This window comes from Pinus tabuliformis, chromosome 8, assembly GCF_031772625.1.
Source record: "Pinus tabuliformis cultivar Carrire ecotype Pingquan chromosome 8, CPIR1, whole genome shotgun sequence".
In the NCBI taxonomy this organism is placed as follows: Eukaryota; Viridiplantae; Streptophyta; class Pinopsida; order Pinales; family Pinaceae; genus Pinus; species Pinus tabuliformis.
Genome location: NC_142294.1, coordinates 1,443,554,970 through 1,443,571,068, shown reverse-complemented (window position 1 = coordinate 1,443,571,068; position 16,099 = coordinate 1,443,554,970). Strand labels below are relative to the sequence as shown.

Here is a 16,099-nt window from a genome sequence, read left to right as displayed (position 1 = left end):
CCATGTGCTAGAATGCTACAATGTGACCGCTGAAGAATATGATGAGGATCCAAGGAATATTAACATCCCAGAGGCAGAGGGCCACCACGAAGTTGAGGGTGCCACAGATAGAGAATCCAGACATCACCGCACCATTGAAGACTAGACAAGTGAATATTGGCACAGAAGCAGAACCAAAATTTTCAAAGATTAGAGATTACTGGAATGATGCCATGGTAGATAAGGTCACTGAGTTGCTCCACGAATACTAGGATTTGTTCCCTACCAAATTTCCAAACCCGAAAGGTATCATAGGAGACTTGGGCGTGATGAAGATTACCTTGAAGCCAGACGTGAAGTCAATTAAGCAGAGACCATATCACCTTAATCGAAATTATAAAGAAAAGGTCTACTTGGAGTTGGACAAGGTGCTTGCAGCGGGTATTATTGAATTGGAGGATGAATCTGATTGGGTGAGTCCAATGGTCGTTCAAGAAAAGAAGCAAAAGGATGAAATAATAATTTGCATAGATCTCATGAAGCTTAACGATGCTTGTGTCCATGATCCGTTTCCAACTCCTTTCACAAATGAGGTACTGGATAATGTTGGAGGGCAGGAGGCCTATTCATTAACTCATGGGTTCTTTGGATACCACCAGATTAAGATCAGGCCAAAAGATAGGAATAAGAGAACCTTCACGACAGAGTGGGGATGTTTCCAGTATACAGTGATGCATTTTGGACTTAATAATGCTTCGGCAATCTTCTCGCACGTAGTCATCGTAACGTTCAAAGAATTAATTCACAAGGTCTTGGAGGTATATTTTGATGATTGGACAATGTTTGGGCTAGTAAAGCACCATGTAGCCAGTTTGCACTTGATGTTGGATACATAGTGAAGGTATAAGATTGCGCTAAACTTGAAGAAATTCTTGTTCTGCATCCCATTCAGAATCTTGTTGGGTCATGTGGTATGCAGGCAAGGAATTATGGTGGACCCTGCTAAGATCGTGGTAATAATTAATTTGGAGGCATCGAGAAGTGTTAAACAACTACGCGCAACACTAGGCCACATTGGGTACTATCAGAAGTTCATTAAAATTTATGCCGAGATTATCACGCCTATGGAGAAACTACTAAAAAAGGATGCTACATTCTATTGGGATGAAGAATGTCAGCGGATCCTAGATGTAGTGAAGAAGAAAGTGGTCACCACCTCGATCCTAGTCTTCCTGGATTAGAAGAAGGAATTTCATGTGCATGTGGATGCTTCATGTATTGCGCTAAGAGCGGTGCTGACATAGGCTGGTGAAGGAGAATTGGATCACCCTATAGCATTTGCGAGAGGGAATTTGTCTAAGGCTTAAAATAATTACTCGACGACTAAGCACGAAGGGTTCGATATCTTGTACATGCTCTAGAAGTTCAGACATTAACTGCTAGGCAGACATTTCAAGATGTACACAAACCATTCTACATTGAAATATTTAGTTAATAAGCCTGTGTTGGGGGGAATATGCAGATGGTTGATGTTGCTTTAGGAGTATGATTTTGAGGTGACTGTGAAGACAGGAAGGTTGAATGTTGGGCCAGACCATCTATCACGCATTGGAACTGAAGAGGAGCCTACCAATTTGGAGGAAGGGCTACCTGACGCATAGTTGTTTGTGGTGCACGTCGCGGATAATCACTTTGCATACATTATCCACTTTCTAAGTACGAGGATGGCTCCAGAAGGATACAACAGTCAGAAGAAGAAAGAATTGGTGCTCTGCATGGTAGAATTTTCGGTAATTGTACGCCATTTGTATAAGATGGGATCTGACGAAATACTTTGAAACTATGTGCCCAACTTTGAAATAAACAGTATCATCATTGAAGCTCATGGAGGAGCTGCGGGAGGACATTATGTAGGAAAAACAACAACACAGAAGATTTTGTGCGTTGGTTTGTGGTGGTTGATGCTGGATAAAGATTCTAAAGCATATTGTAGGGCATGTGATGCATGTTAGAGAATGGGCAGGATGTTGTGAAGGGATGAGCTTCCCTTGAATCTGAATGTATCATCGCAGCCATTTGAAAAATGGGCAATCGATTTTCTAGGACTGATTCAGCCTCCAGGCAAGAAGACGGGTGCGCAGTATATCATCATCACAATTGAATATTTGACTAGATGGGTAGAGGCACAGCCCATGAAAGACTGTACTGGGGCAACAACAACAAAATTCTTGTTCAAATATGTGTTTACTATGTTTGGTTTCCCGAAGGTTTTGATGAGTAATCGTGGAACGCATTTTCTCAATGAAACGATTAATGTGTTGACAAAAGAGTTCTAGGTTTATCACCAAAAGAGTATGTCATATCATCCTCAGGCCAATGGCACGGTCGAGGCTTTTAATAAGATATTGGAGAATGCACTGAAAAAGGTTTGCAATGCGAATTGAAATCATTGGGATGTGCATGTACCAACAATATTATGGGCATACAGAACTACTTGCAAAAATCTTACTGGTCAGACACCTTTCGAGTTGGTCTATAGTAAGGAAGCTGTAATGCCTATGGAGTATATCATGCCTAGTCTATGCATAGTGGTTTTCACAGGAATGGCAGACGGCGGAGCCTTAGAAGATTTTCCCGAGTAGCTAACACAGCTTGAGGAAGATGGGTTTTTGGCTGGATTCCATCAGTAGGTTCGGAAGGAACGTGAAAAAGCTTTGCATGATTGACAGATCAAACTGTGCACCTTAAAGGTAAATGATTTGGTTTTATTATATGACAATAAGTTTGATAAGTTCCAGTAAAATTTTAGATGCACTGGCTAGGGCCATATGTTATCAAAGATATTACAGATTGTGGAGTAGTTCAACTCACGAAGTTGAATGGAGATCCATTTATGGGAAGGGTAAATGGAAGCTGATTGAAGCCATGCATAGGGGATCTGTCCCAATGACTACATGATGGTAGCACAGTCTTAGCGCTCCAGGTAGTTGCAAGGAGGTGTGAGATTATAAACTACACTGCCCAGTTTATAGCGCTATATGATAAGGGGGATCCACGAAAACAAATAATGTCAAAGTACCAGAAGAAGCGTGGAGGAAGTTGCACTATAGGAGGAGAGACCGCACACCGTAGCTAGAAAGTAACTGTTATAGTCATTGCTCATGGTTTCACTGCGAGGAGATGGTTAAGAGGAGTCAGGGGTGGCATTTAAGGCTGAAATATTTGGATATCTGCCACCAAATCAGTGTTTATGAATGGATTTTAGGGGGAATGGTTGAATTTGAATTCAAATTCACCTATAAATTACACATGGCCATCCAGTGAAAAACACTTTTAATCCTTAGAATCTCAGTGTTCAACTATTGCTTGTTTATGAATCCTTAGGTTTACACTAATTTGGTTGCTAGTTCGATAGTTGATAAGTTACCTGAGGAAACCCAACAGTTTATTCTCAGCACGGTGTCTCGACCAGGAGAGACTGCTAGTATTGGTGGAGCTGTTGTCTCTAAGGGAGCTGCTCCAAAGATGATGAGCATGGAGACTCTAGCTGTTGTGCCTATGACGTCGAGGTTGCCTAGGCAGAAGCCTACACTGGTGAGGAAAGTCCCCAAACCTAAGAAGGAAAAGTAGAAGAAGCCCATGCTAGCGTGCGAGTCACGGAGGAAGCATGCAGTTACCCAGGCCCAGAAGGAAGAAAATCTGAGTGCAAAAGAGAAGGGGAAAGTGGTGGATTTGGAGGCTGAATAAGGAGCGGAGGACATAGACACCGAGGGGGTGGATCCAATATCCAAGTTGTCAGATTATATCCCTCTGTACAACGAAAAATTGAAGGTCCCTTGTTATTCATGCCACAATCGATGGTAATCAAACTGTTTAATCTTGATTATGCCATGCTTTGAATTTTATGTTCATAGTTCAAGAATAAAATCTGACCAAACATTTTAATCTTAGTAGATCATTAGATAGGTGGAGTAAATAAAAGGATCTCATCAGTTTAATCTGAGCCCTTGGATGATATAAGGTTAGAATTAGATAGTTTTCTTTGTAAAAGAAAAGGATTGATAAGGGTTTGCTAGCCTAAATGCACCCGAATAAAATGAAGAAAAAATGGTAGGGTAAGTAAATGGGTAAGTTGTAGAAAGGTTGCAGAAATATCAAGTGATTACACAAAAGCACTTATGTCATGTTTAAATGCATCTTTCAAATGTGCATAAGCAGTAAACAAAGCAAGGACAATGGTTCACAACTTGGTTTATTTAACATCCCCTCATTCATTTCACCCCTCTACTTACTAATTTCCCATAAATAAATTCTAGTACTTTAAAATCCTACAAGTCAAAGAGGCTCAGAGCATTTCTTTGACTTTTGGAGGGACCAGACCCTCGGCTTAATGACTTATGGAAACATGTGCTAGAATCCCCTTTATGAAAATTCATCTCCCTTCATTTTCCCTCATTTCCCTAATAAAACCCCCTCTTCCTAAGGTTAAACACCATTTGCCTATGAAAAGTAAAAATCCTATGATTAAATCCCTTTTCACTCAAAAACCCACAAAAAACACTTTATCCTAAGTATAAAGCGAAGTGCACAGAAATGTTATGTTTTCCCTTTTTACTTAGGACAAACCCACTCCACCCATTAGATTTCATATTAATTTCTAATTTTATTGTATAAATCAACTATAATTAACTTTTTCCTGTATTTATTAATTCCTTTATGTAAACAACCCAACCCATAGTTTAGTTATAAACTATACACTTTACCCTATATCCCGACATAAGTAATTAATCCTGGCATTTGACCCGTCCGATCACATAATTTGTCATTAAGCGGCACCTGATCACTTAACCCACGATTAATTCCAAAGTCAATCCCAAACCATTGTGATTAAAACCCCTATCCCCCCCCCTCAACTCCTATTCATTCCCTCTGCGCATCTTCAATGCTCAACTACCATTAGATCACAAGTGCCCAAATCTAACAGCCTACAGACATATCGGTCGAACCCTATCAACTACCTTTACCCATCCTATAAGGCGGCTTTCCCCGACCCCCCAAATGCTACGTGTTGTACTCTAAAGCACATCGTGTGACCCCTCTTGAACACTGCCCGTGCCACAAAAGGGTGCGACAACCCTCCAATGTTGTTTCCCCACTTAATCGAAATAATTGCCAACTATTCATTTGTAAATGAACCTGCCAAAAGCAATCATTTTTCTATAAAAGACTAAAAAGCCCTTTTTTTGCCATTTTCACTCATTTTCTCTATAAAACTGTGAAAATCTTTGCAACTCCTACAAGCGTTGAATTGACCAACACACATCTAAATTCACTCCAGAAGACACTGTAGACAACCCAACTGGCCTCCCAGCCCATACCAGAATCGTACAAACCTCTGCAACTACTGCGAACAATCAATTTGAAGCCAATTCACCCAATTCCATATATTTCACCATAGAATACCACTCCCTGTTCACATTTGGAAAAAATTTGGCCTGTTAAGTATTTTCATTAAGTCAAATTAATTGAAAATTACCTTAAATTTAAAGAAGCCTGCAACCAAACCCTCTGATAAGTTTCCACTTTCCATTGAAAACCTTGGAGTAAACCCCCAGCTGCCTTGGATGTTAGACCGAGCACAGCTCCTCATTTGGACCTCAACCACCTTCCCTTGGCTGACAGGGATTTCCAAATCAAAGATACATCTACCCAAGGCAACTTGCTTAGAATCCATTGTCAAAGTAGGGATAGATACCTCAACCATGCTGATGATATTGGCCTTTGGGAGTTAAATTTTCCCAAATATCAATTCCCCCAAGTACATATCTTCCCAAAAATTGTTCATATGTGCCATGCATGCTACATCCCTAGCCATAGAACCATAATGTCTCATGACCAAAAGGTGTTGTTTAATATCACAGCTGAATCCATAGCTAAAATGCTGCAACTCCAACCAGGACCAAACCTGACTCCACTCTTAATTGGAGATTTGTTAGACCAATATTCCAAACTAAGTCCCTCCAGACTGGCCCAATTGTTCCAAGATTTCATTGTTGAAGAGCAGCACATTCCAAAAAATCCCCCCCCCCCATATCTCTATGCCATGTTCTCTGAAAGGGGCAAACAAATCATCACCATGATATCATGTGTCCTAGGCTGCTCTACTGATGAATTTTTTGATGAACTTGTCCTTACTATCATGTCAATCTATACCCCAGGACAACCTCCTACTGTTGTGTACAATTATGCTGAGTCCATAGCTCAGAGAATGCATGAACAATTCACCATGATGAACAATGAAAGGGTATTCAAATACTCATTTGTCCTCTACCATATGTTCTTATATTATCAGCCAGCCAGATTTGCTTTTCCCTCTAGAAGCTAGATACCAAAGGCTAGCCCAGGTCTGTCACTTTTTGGACCCCATTGTTCCATAAGTATGGCTAACCATAAACTTATTCAGATTTTATAGACTCTTTTGTACATCCAGTCATGACTATGCTTACAGGAAATCCTCCACCTAGGATAAGTCCAGAGATGAAAAGAGTCCTCTAGCTATCCAAACAAACCAAAGTGGGAGAATGGTACCTGTACCAAAACCACACAGAGATAAGGATTTACGGGTGCCAACTTGCACCATATAAACTACCCAAATACCTCCACATGAGGTTATTTTCTTTGGAGTATTATAGGCAAATAATGAACTTAGATGAAGTAAATTTTGTTTCAGCCAAGAAGAAAACCTAGTTCAGAGTCAAAGATCAATTAGGCCCCATCAACTGCAATTCTAGAGAGGCAGGGAAGGAAGCAAGCCAAATTTTGTAGCAAATGAAGTTCCAACAGAGCTTCATGTGGAGGTATGGCCCACAAGAATTCATGACCAAGTTGAGAAAAAAGGTGAAGTTGGGACCTTATATCCACCACCTCATATTAGAGATACAAAGATATGCAAATCAATCTAAGTGGGTGGAAAACACTCTTGTAGATAGGGGCAATACAAAGGTAGACGTAGAGAATGCCTTATGTGATTTAGAAAGGCTGTTTGATGAGAGATCATTTCTAAAGGTACCTAAACAGCGAGAGCCAGCTATGAGCACCCCTCCTATCATGCAGACTCCCCAAAATGAAGAAATAATTTCTAAGAAGAATAAAGAGGGAGCTTCTACTTCAAGCATGGAAACATCTAATGTATAGTTTGAAACCAAACACAGAAAAAGGCAAAGGCTCAATCCTGTTTCTAAACAGGAGGATACAGAAGGATCAACACAGGTGACCAACACTAATTTGGACAGAAGCAAGTGCACAACCCTATTTGGGGAGACACAGGAACCATCCACATCACAAACTCAGGTGTTGGATAAGCAGCTAAGTGTGGAAGTATCCTCATTCAGTAGGCCTGCTGACAAAGACCAAGACATAAAGGACAGATATAAAGAAATCAAAATGAGGAATGAGAAGCTCAAAGCTCACACATATGCTCGATATCTGAAAATCACTCCCACAAATCAAACAAGGTTGATGTCATCTTTTGACATCAAGGAGGGAAAGCTTCAAGTGTCCTTTATCATATCAACAGCACAGCAGCCCAAGATATCTTCAGACTTCAAGAGGTTTGACTTTGAAGTATTGGCAAGTGATATTCATCCCATAGACCAGATAGAACTACATAAACAAGCTGGGGAGATGGCATACTCCACGCTTACAGGTAAAGCCATAGCTTCCCATCAGCTACAAAACTCATTGAACAACATCTCGGCACAGTTTCAGTTGGAGAAGGCCTCCTCACAGGCCAAGGATACAAGGATTAAGTCTTTTGAAGACTTAATTATTGATTTGGGACATGATCCCAAAGATATAAAGGCTACCGAGTAGCTCATAAAGAAGAAAAATGATGAAATTGTTGCTCTTACGAAGCAATTGAAGATACCTCAGTTGCAACATCCTCAAACACTTGAAGCCTTAGAGATCCAAACCATACATGAAGAGTTTATGGACTTGGTCCTAAAATTCAATGAACAACTAAGGGAGATAGAGAAAGAATTGGATAGCATGATCCAATTAAAACAAACTGACATTGCCACAACTTCTACAAATGTCATCCCTACAGTATCTATAGCATTCCCTTCCACACTAGTAGCTTCACTAGCACCTACAACTCCACTTGCCACAGCATTGCCAGTTACAACAAAGTCTACAACAGCAAGTGCATCAAGAGAAAAAGTAGCAGAGTTAGTTAGAGCCATGGAGGAAATGTCTATTCAGGCTATAGAAATGAACAAATTGAAGGAAAATGTGGCAAGTTTAGAAACTGACTACAAACTTTCCCAAATTATGCAAAAGGAAGAGGCACAAAAGGCCAATAGAATGAGTGAAAGAGTCAAAGCTATGGAGAAAGATTTAAAATTGGAGAAACCCCTTGGGCAAGCCAAGGAAATATTATGGGCCATATCATTGACTCTGTCAAGGATATCTAGCCATCTAATCAAGTTATTTTTGAGCAAACAAAATTGACAAAGATAGCTACATGAGCTATTCAGAAAGTCAAGGAGGAATTGGGTGATATGCCTGAGGATGCCAATAGACTCATCCACTTCCTTAACAACAAAAACAGATATGAGCTTCATGAGCTAGATATAGAATATAGGACTGAAACCATTTTGTAAATAAGGAATGTCCTTTCCAAGAGAAACCTAATGCTAAACTTGGAAGAAAAGTGCAAGAACATGCACGTAGCCATTGACAAATTCATGGTTAAATTCCAAACTTTGAGGGAGAAAGGATTGCCCAGCCCCTTGGTCATTAATGAAAAACTTATGACACAGCTGGACGATGATAATAGACTCAAGTAGTTGGCTAAAGAACAACCTAGCACTTCAACAATAAAAGCACTACCAACAGGCAAAGTTTTGTATAATACATTTGAGAACGTATTTTTTCTCCAACATGAGATAAAACACTTGTTCATCACCAAGCCCAATTTTTCCAAATATACTGAGGTTGATGAGATATATAGGCAGATGATGAATATCAAATTATCTAATGCCGAATGGTGAGAAAAGATGACTGATTTACTATGAGAAATTTACAGTAAAAAAGTTACTACACAGTAAAAGTAGAACAACTAGGTAAACAAATGAAAACAAGTCAGCATGGTTAAAGAGTATCAGGTGAAAGATAAAAGTTGAAGAAGATTCCAACATAAAAGACCACAACAACAAGCTAGCATAAAGGGCTACAAATCCAACCATAAAAGCCAGCAGTACCACAATAAAAGGGACAACATGAAACAATTCAATAGTTGTCTCTATCTTCCTACACAAAGATATTTTGTATTTCCCAGATTAAATCTCAAGTTTGTTTTGAGATATTTTGTAATAATTTTTGTATAAATACTTCACAATTCAAAGTATGTAGGGTGGATTCTTAGACATTTGTATAGACCTTTAGATCAAAAGACTGTAAAGCTATTGTATCACTGACTGGACCAACAAGTTGGATTAATGAATAAAGACAAGACATTTCACAGGATTCATGTGTATAGCGAAGTGCAGACAAGTATTTTCTCTTGTGTTGTTATTTTTCTTTAAGATTTTCCACAATATTTCACATATATATGAAATCTAAATGCTATAATATGGAATGATATCTCAGAATTTTCTTCTTTGCACTCTATTTTAACTATTATGCATTTAAATGTTTTCTGTTAATTATCTAAGTTAAGGAATTCTTGATTGCTCCTTAGTTTAGGTGGTCTCCCTAAATCCATAGCAAAGGATTCTTAATTTCCCTTTATTTCTGATTATCCCATGTTTCTCGTTTTAATCCTGGTCTAAGAATTCTTACTTGCTCTCTCACCCTGGTTAAGACCATTTCATCCATCTGGCCCAAAGACCTGCACTTTACTCTGCAAGCTTGCCCTTTGAATACTCCCTTTAGTGAGTTAGTTCTATTTTTTCTACCCTTCTTTGACTCCATAGCCCAATGGCCCAAAGACATCATCCTATCCATCTTTTTTGAGGATTCCACCATCCAACCTTCAATACAAATCAAAAACCCCTTGAACCTTTAGAACTAGCCTAAAATCCCAACAAACAAAGCTAAATCATATAGAGACTGCCCTATTTGAGCCATAGGTTAGCTAGAGCCTATGCTTAAAAGTTGGTTTGTGGTTACCTCACCCCTCTGCTTCTTCTAGAAACTTCTAGGGAAAGTTCTGAGTGATAACATAGTGGAGACCATACTGGGGACTTCGAATCCTCAGTCTTAATAAAGCTTTAAGAAAATCCTAAATATTCATTTTAAGCCTCTTAAAATCATTTGTTAGAAGTTTTCTTGAAAAATCTCACACAAACAATTAAAAAGTTTGAAATTTTGGCTTCCAAGAAGAATCATTTTACTAGGGACAATCTAGACCCAAACCCTACCCTAGTAGTTGATAATCCCAACCTAATTTCAAGAAAATCCAAAAAAGAACAAAGTTCAGTTAGCCAGATCTCATTAGTTAAAGCTAATTCATGTCCTGATGAGTGGTTATTTTTAGAAGAGCGTCCATTTGATGTGCCATTTGAACATTCATTATTTAGAACAAAATCTGAAAATGCTCTCAGTGAAACTATTCTAGATCCTAACTTTATTGCAGACCTTGAAGTTCAACAGGCCAACAAATCCATTAATGAATACATTCTGAAATCTCCATAATCATCCATTAATACTTCCACAGCCCTTGAGCTTTCTTAAAAATCATCCATTACCTTAAGTTCAACATTGTTCCCTTCGACTTCATTAATAATACCTTCTGAAGTCCATTCTTCACCACCATTTGTACCTACTCTTCCTCACCAACCTATCATCTCCCATTCATCACCTACTAGTCCTGGTTCTTCATCCATTCTTCATCCACATCTTAACCCCTCCTAACCTACAGCCATGGCAAATAGATATGCTCCTCTTGTTTTACCTGCCCAACTTGGTGCTATGCCAGTAGACTACCAAAGTAAAATTGTTCAATTTGATGGCACAGGACATTACATTGCACAAAAACATGTCAACAAGATAACAGATTACTTTGAGTTGTACAAAATTGACACAGATAATGTTCAAATGAGACTCTTTTCCCAAACCTTAGCTGGTGATGTTAGGAAATGTTTTAGAGCATTGCCTGTTAATAGTATTGATAGTTTAGAAGAATTTCACTAGCAACTTTTGAACCGATGGGAAAAGAAAAAGAATCCCCTACAAATCCTTTCATAATATGAGAATATTAGAAGGGGACCTAATGAAACTGTTCAATATTACTGCACTAGATTCAATAGCATATATAATGCCATCGTAGTTAATCTTAGACCCCCACCTAACTTAGCATTAATAAAATTCCCTGATGGTTTTGACACAGATATGGCATACCAACTTAGGGAAAGAAACCCCCCAACATTAGAAGAAATGCAAAGTGTAGCTATTAGTGTTGAAGCTAATTTGTTAGCTAAAAGGGCTAGAGTTAGAAATGAAAAAAGAGGAATCGCTAAGGATGGAATTTCACCCTCTGAGATTAAAATAGATAGCTTAGCCAAAATTATGGAAAAACTAATGGATAGAATAGATAACATAGAAAGGAAACCCCAATGGGATAACCAACAAGCACCTCCAGTTAGAAACCCGAATTGTTGAAAAACAAAAATCAAAACATTGAGACAAATGGACCAGATAAGAACATTAGACCTCCTTTTCAAGAAAATTATGCGGAAACATCCCATCTTGAAGATCCAGAACAAGATACAAAAATTAGCCTAATGGGAATAAATGATGAGGACATTGCTTTTCTGACTCAAGATGAGTGGGAACTAAATATGTTGTAGCAATTACAAATCCAGTCTAGAGATTCATTTGATTACAAATAGGGATATGATTCTGCCATTTTCGAAGTACATAAGCAGTATAATCTAAGAAGCAAAAAGAATGTTGATGTCCCTAACCAAACCAAGAAAATAGTGCAAAGTCAACCCAAGAAAATAAAAGAAGCCCCTATTTCAAAGATCCTCCAAATTCTCCCTAGTCAGAACCCAAATACTTCTGGCCCCACCATTGTAGATATAACCTCTGATCAACCATCTCTTGATCAACCATCCACCTCAATTCCACTTAAGGAACCAGTGGACAAAACTCAAAACACCAGATCTAAAAATCCACATAAGGAGATCCCCAATAAAGGAAAAGAAGACAAGTCTACTCAGATCCCTGTTTCAGAAATGCAAAACCTTCAAACAAAAAAAGTTTCTTTGCCATTCAATATGGGAGCAGAGATAGCAAATCTTAAGATTTCAGTCCCTTTGACAAAACTAATCAAGAATGAAACATACAAGTCACAGATAAACCAGACCTTAAACATTGTTGAAAATGAGGATTCTGTCAACTTGTTTGATGACCAACCAGAACTCATATTTGGTCCATATCTTAATGGAAAACCATTAGAAGGAGGAGTTCCACCCTTTTACATTAGCCTTAGTATCCATGATAAAATTTTACACAATGAAATGTTGGATTATGGGTCATCTCACAACTTAATGCCCAAATCAGTAATGGGGAAACTAAACCTAGACATTACAAGACCTTAAAAAGACTTATTCTCATTTGAGTCTAGTCAAGTAAAGTGTTTAGGATTGATCAAAGACCTGTGTGTTACTTTAGTCCAATATCCTGCCAAAAGCATCCTTATGGATATTGTAGTTGTTGACATCCCACCAAAGTATGGCATGCTGTTATCCAAATGATGGGGAGCCAAACTTCAGGAATCCTTACAACTAGATATGTCATATGCAACAATTTCTGTTTTTTGACAACCTAAGAAACTATACTGAGAAACCTTAATGAAATATATGGTAAGTAGCTAGGATCGACCTCAAAAATTTCCCATCTAGTCCATACACTCAGACATTGATTCTTTTATCCTATATAATGCTGATCAAACACAAGAAGAAATTTTAGATAGTATTAATACAGAACCAAAAGAAATTTCAGTTTCTACACAAAATGAAACCAACCAAACTATAGAACTTTTCAATGAACAAGATGGTCAAATTACTATGAGTAATAAAAATTTTGTTGCACCAGATAGTGAAAATTATGAGCATGAGATATTATGGCATATTGAATTTGATGGTTCGGTCAATAAGTTTGGAGAAGGAGCAGGAATGTGGACAAATAATTTGGAGAATAATCACTCAGAAGGCCATGCATATAGATTGAATTTTAAATGTACTAATAATATGGCCGAGTATGAAGCGCTAATTTTAGGTCTTAAGTTAGTTAGGAATCTAGGAGCTAAAAGAGTTTTTGTCATGGGAGACTCTAAACTAATTATAAAACAAATATATGTTGTATATATGACAAAGGACCCTAGATTAAGTTGTTATAGGGTAACTATTGTAGAAATACTTAACACTTTCCCAGAAACAAAGCTTGTAGTAATCCCTAGAAAACACAATATGCAAGACCATAGTTTAGCAATGTTTGCCAACACTTGGAAATTAACCTTCCAACCTACCCATCAGTACACTGTTGAAGTTAGACACAGACCTGCAATTCCAGATAATTTGAAGAATTGGAAAATATTTTCTAATGACAAATAGATAAATAACCTTTTACTTTCAGAACAAGAGTTTGTAAATAACAATATAGATACTGATACATCCATAGATTTTGACTCTAAGGATAAGATAGAATGTGATGAAATAGATAGATTTAACCCAAATAAATTTACTAAATCAATTGTAGATAAATTAGAGAAAATTGAGATTGATGAAATAATCAGTGAAGAAACCGAAATAATTAATCTCAAGGATAACTTCTTACCAAAGGGATTAACCCCTCTGGAAGATTTATTTGATTCAAATTATGTTCCTAGGAAACCTAAAATGGAACCATTAAGGTCTGACATAGAGGAATGTAATATAGGCATCTATGAAAATCCTAAACTGATCAAACTTTCAAAATCATTACCTCCCACTGAAAAATTAAAGTACATTGAATTGTTGAAACAGTTTCAAGATGTCTTTACTTGGAATTATAAGGACCTTAAATACAATGACACCAAATCATCCAACACACAATCCCCATTAAAGAAAATCAAAAGCATTTCAAACAAAAACGTAGAAGGAAAAATCATGTCTTATTACCTACAATTGAAAAAGAAATTTAGAGGATGTATGATGCTAAAATAATTGCACCAATCAAATTTTGTGATTGGGTCCCAAATTTGGTGCCAACTAGAAAGAAAACTGGTGAGATCAAACTATTGTGGATCTCAAAAACCTCAACAAAGTGTCACTAAAATACAATTACTCTCTCCCCAAAATGGATCACATTTTACAAAGGGTAGTTGGATCAACCAGAATCTCATTGTTGGATGAGTTTTCTAGTTACAATCAAATCTTGGTTCATCCAGATTACCAAACCAAGACTGCCTTTACTACTCCTTGGGGCACATTAATGTATGTGAAAATTCCTTTTGGGTTAATGAATGCAGGAAACACTTTCTATAGGGCTATGGATATAGCCTTTGCAAAAGAAATTCATGATTTCCTTGTGATATATCTAGATGATATTACTGTTTTCTCAAAATCTGACAATTAACATCTGGATCATCTAAGACAAGTTTTTATTAAATGCAGGAAATTTGGAATCTCCTTGATCCCTGAGAAGTCTTTGTTTGGGTTAGAGGAAGGAAAGTTGTTAGGTCACATAATTTCAAAAGATGGTATAAGAATAGACCCTACGAGAATAGAAGCCATCTTGCAAATACAGCACCCGAGGAACATTAAAGAGTTACAATCGTTTTTAGGAAAAATTAATTTTCTTACAAGATTTATATCTAATCTAGCAGAATTAATTAGATCACTTAACAATATGTTGAAAAAATATTCGACCATAAAATGGACTGTTGAGGCTAAAAAATCCTTTGAAGGCATTAAATTGGCCTTAACTAAAACACCTGTGTTAATGAGTCCAAAATTTTACAGAGATTTCATCTTGTTTTCCTTTACCTCTGAGCACACAATAGCTATAGTTCTATTGTAGAAAAATGGCAAGGGCTATGAACAACCTATTTCTTTCTTTAGCAAAGCCCTGAGAGATGCCCCCTTAAAATACAATATAATGGAAAAACAAGCATTGGCTTTAGTCAAAGCCATTAAGGACTTCAAGGTATACATTTTATATTCTCATATAATAGCCTACGTTCCAAATTCAGTAGTTGAAGGCATCCTAACTTAGGATGGTCTAGATGGAAAAAGGGGAAATTGGATTGCTACTATTTTAGAGTATGATATAGAAATCAAACCTACTAAGTTAATCAAGGGCCAAGGTTTAGCCAAGCTCATGGCCGAATCGAACTGTCAGGCCTTGGATATAAACTTTATTGCAACAATAGATGATGGAGAGGAGATGGAAACTCCACTAATCAGCAGGCCTTTATTGAATCACCTTGGTATGCTGATATTATTTATGTTTTACGGAACTTACAAGCTCCTCCCGAATTATCTAGGACTAAAAGCAAGTTTTTAAAGATGAAATCCTTGAAATTTTGTATATTAGACAATGCTCTGTTTTAGAGAGATCATGAAGGTATTCTTCTTAATTGCTTATTAAAGGATGAATCTGATAGAGTTTTACAAGAGTTTCATGCAAGTGACTGTGGAGGACACCTTTACTAGGCCTACCTTGTTTTTCGATGTCAAAAAATATATGACCTCCTGTCACAAATGTAAAATTTTTGAGGGGAAGAAAAAGCTTTTACCTCTACCCCTCAAGCCAATCTCTGCTGAAATACCTTTTCAACAATGGGGTTTAGAATTCATTAGTGAAATTCACCCACCCTCCTCTGCCCAGAACCAATGGATCCTCAAAGCCATAGATTACTTCACAAAATGGATAGAGGCGATACCTTCAAGGAAAGCCACAGACAATGTTATCATAACATTTCTTGAAACCAATATTCTATCAAGATTTGGATGTCCAACTAAGCTCATTACTGATAATGCAGCAACCTTCAAATCCAAAAGAATGATAGATTTCTGCAATAAGTATTATATCACCTTGGGCCATTCTATAGCCTATTATCCTCAGGGAA

At 37.6% G+C, this 16,099-nt stretch overlaps 1 protein-coding gene across 1 annotated transcript; it reads left to right on the top strand.

Moving 5' to 3' along the window:
* Positions 1-308: 308 nt before the first annotated feature.
* On the top strand, positions 309-1,640 carry LOC149241130 (uncharacterized). Its single transcript, XM_089370445.1, has 3 exons — positions 309-452; positions 639-797; positions 1,521-1,640. The coding sequence occupies exons 1-3, from the start codon at positions 309-311 to the stop codon at positions 1,638-1,640; spliced, it is 423 nt and encodes a 140-aa protein (XP_089226571.1).
* Positions 1,641-16,099: the final 14,459 nt, after the last annotated feature.

Coding starts and splice junctions, on each gene's coding strand:
- LOC149241130 (XM_089370445.1), top strand. CDS start 309: ATGAAGATTACCTTGAAGCCAGACGTGAAGTCAATTAAGCAGAGACCA. Junction 453..638: donor TGGAGGATGAATCTGATTGG/GTGAGTCCAATG, acceptor GGATACCACCAG/ATTAAGATCAGGCCAAAAGA. Junction 798..1,520: donor TAATTCACAAGGTCTTGGAG/GTATATTTTGAT, acceptor ATGTTGCTTTAG/GAGTATGATTTTGAGGTGAC.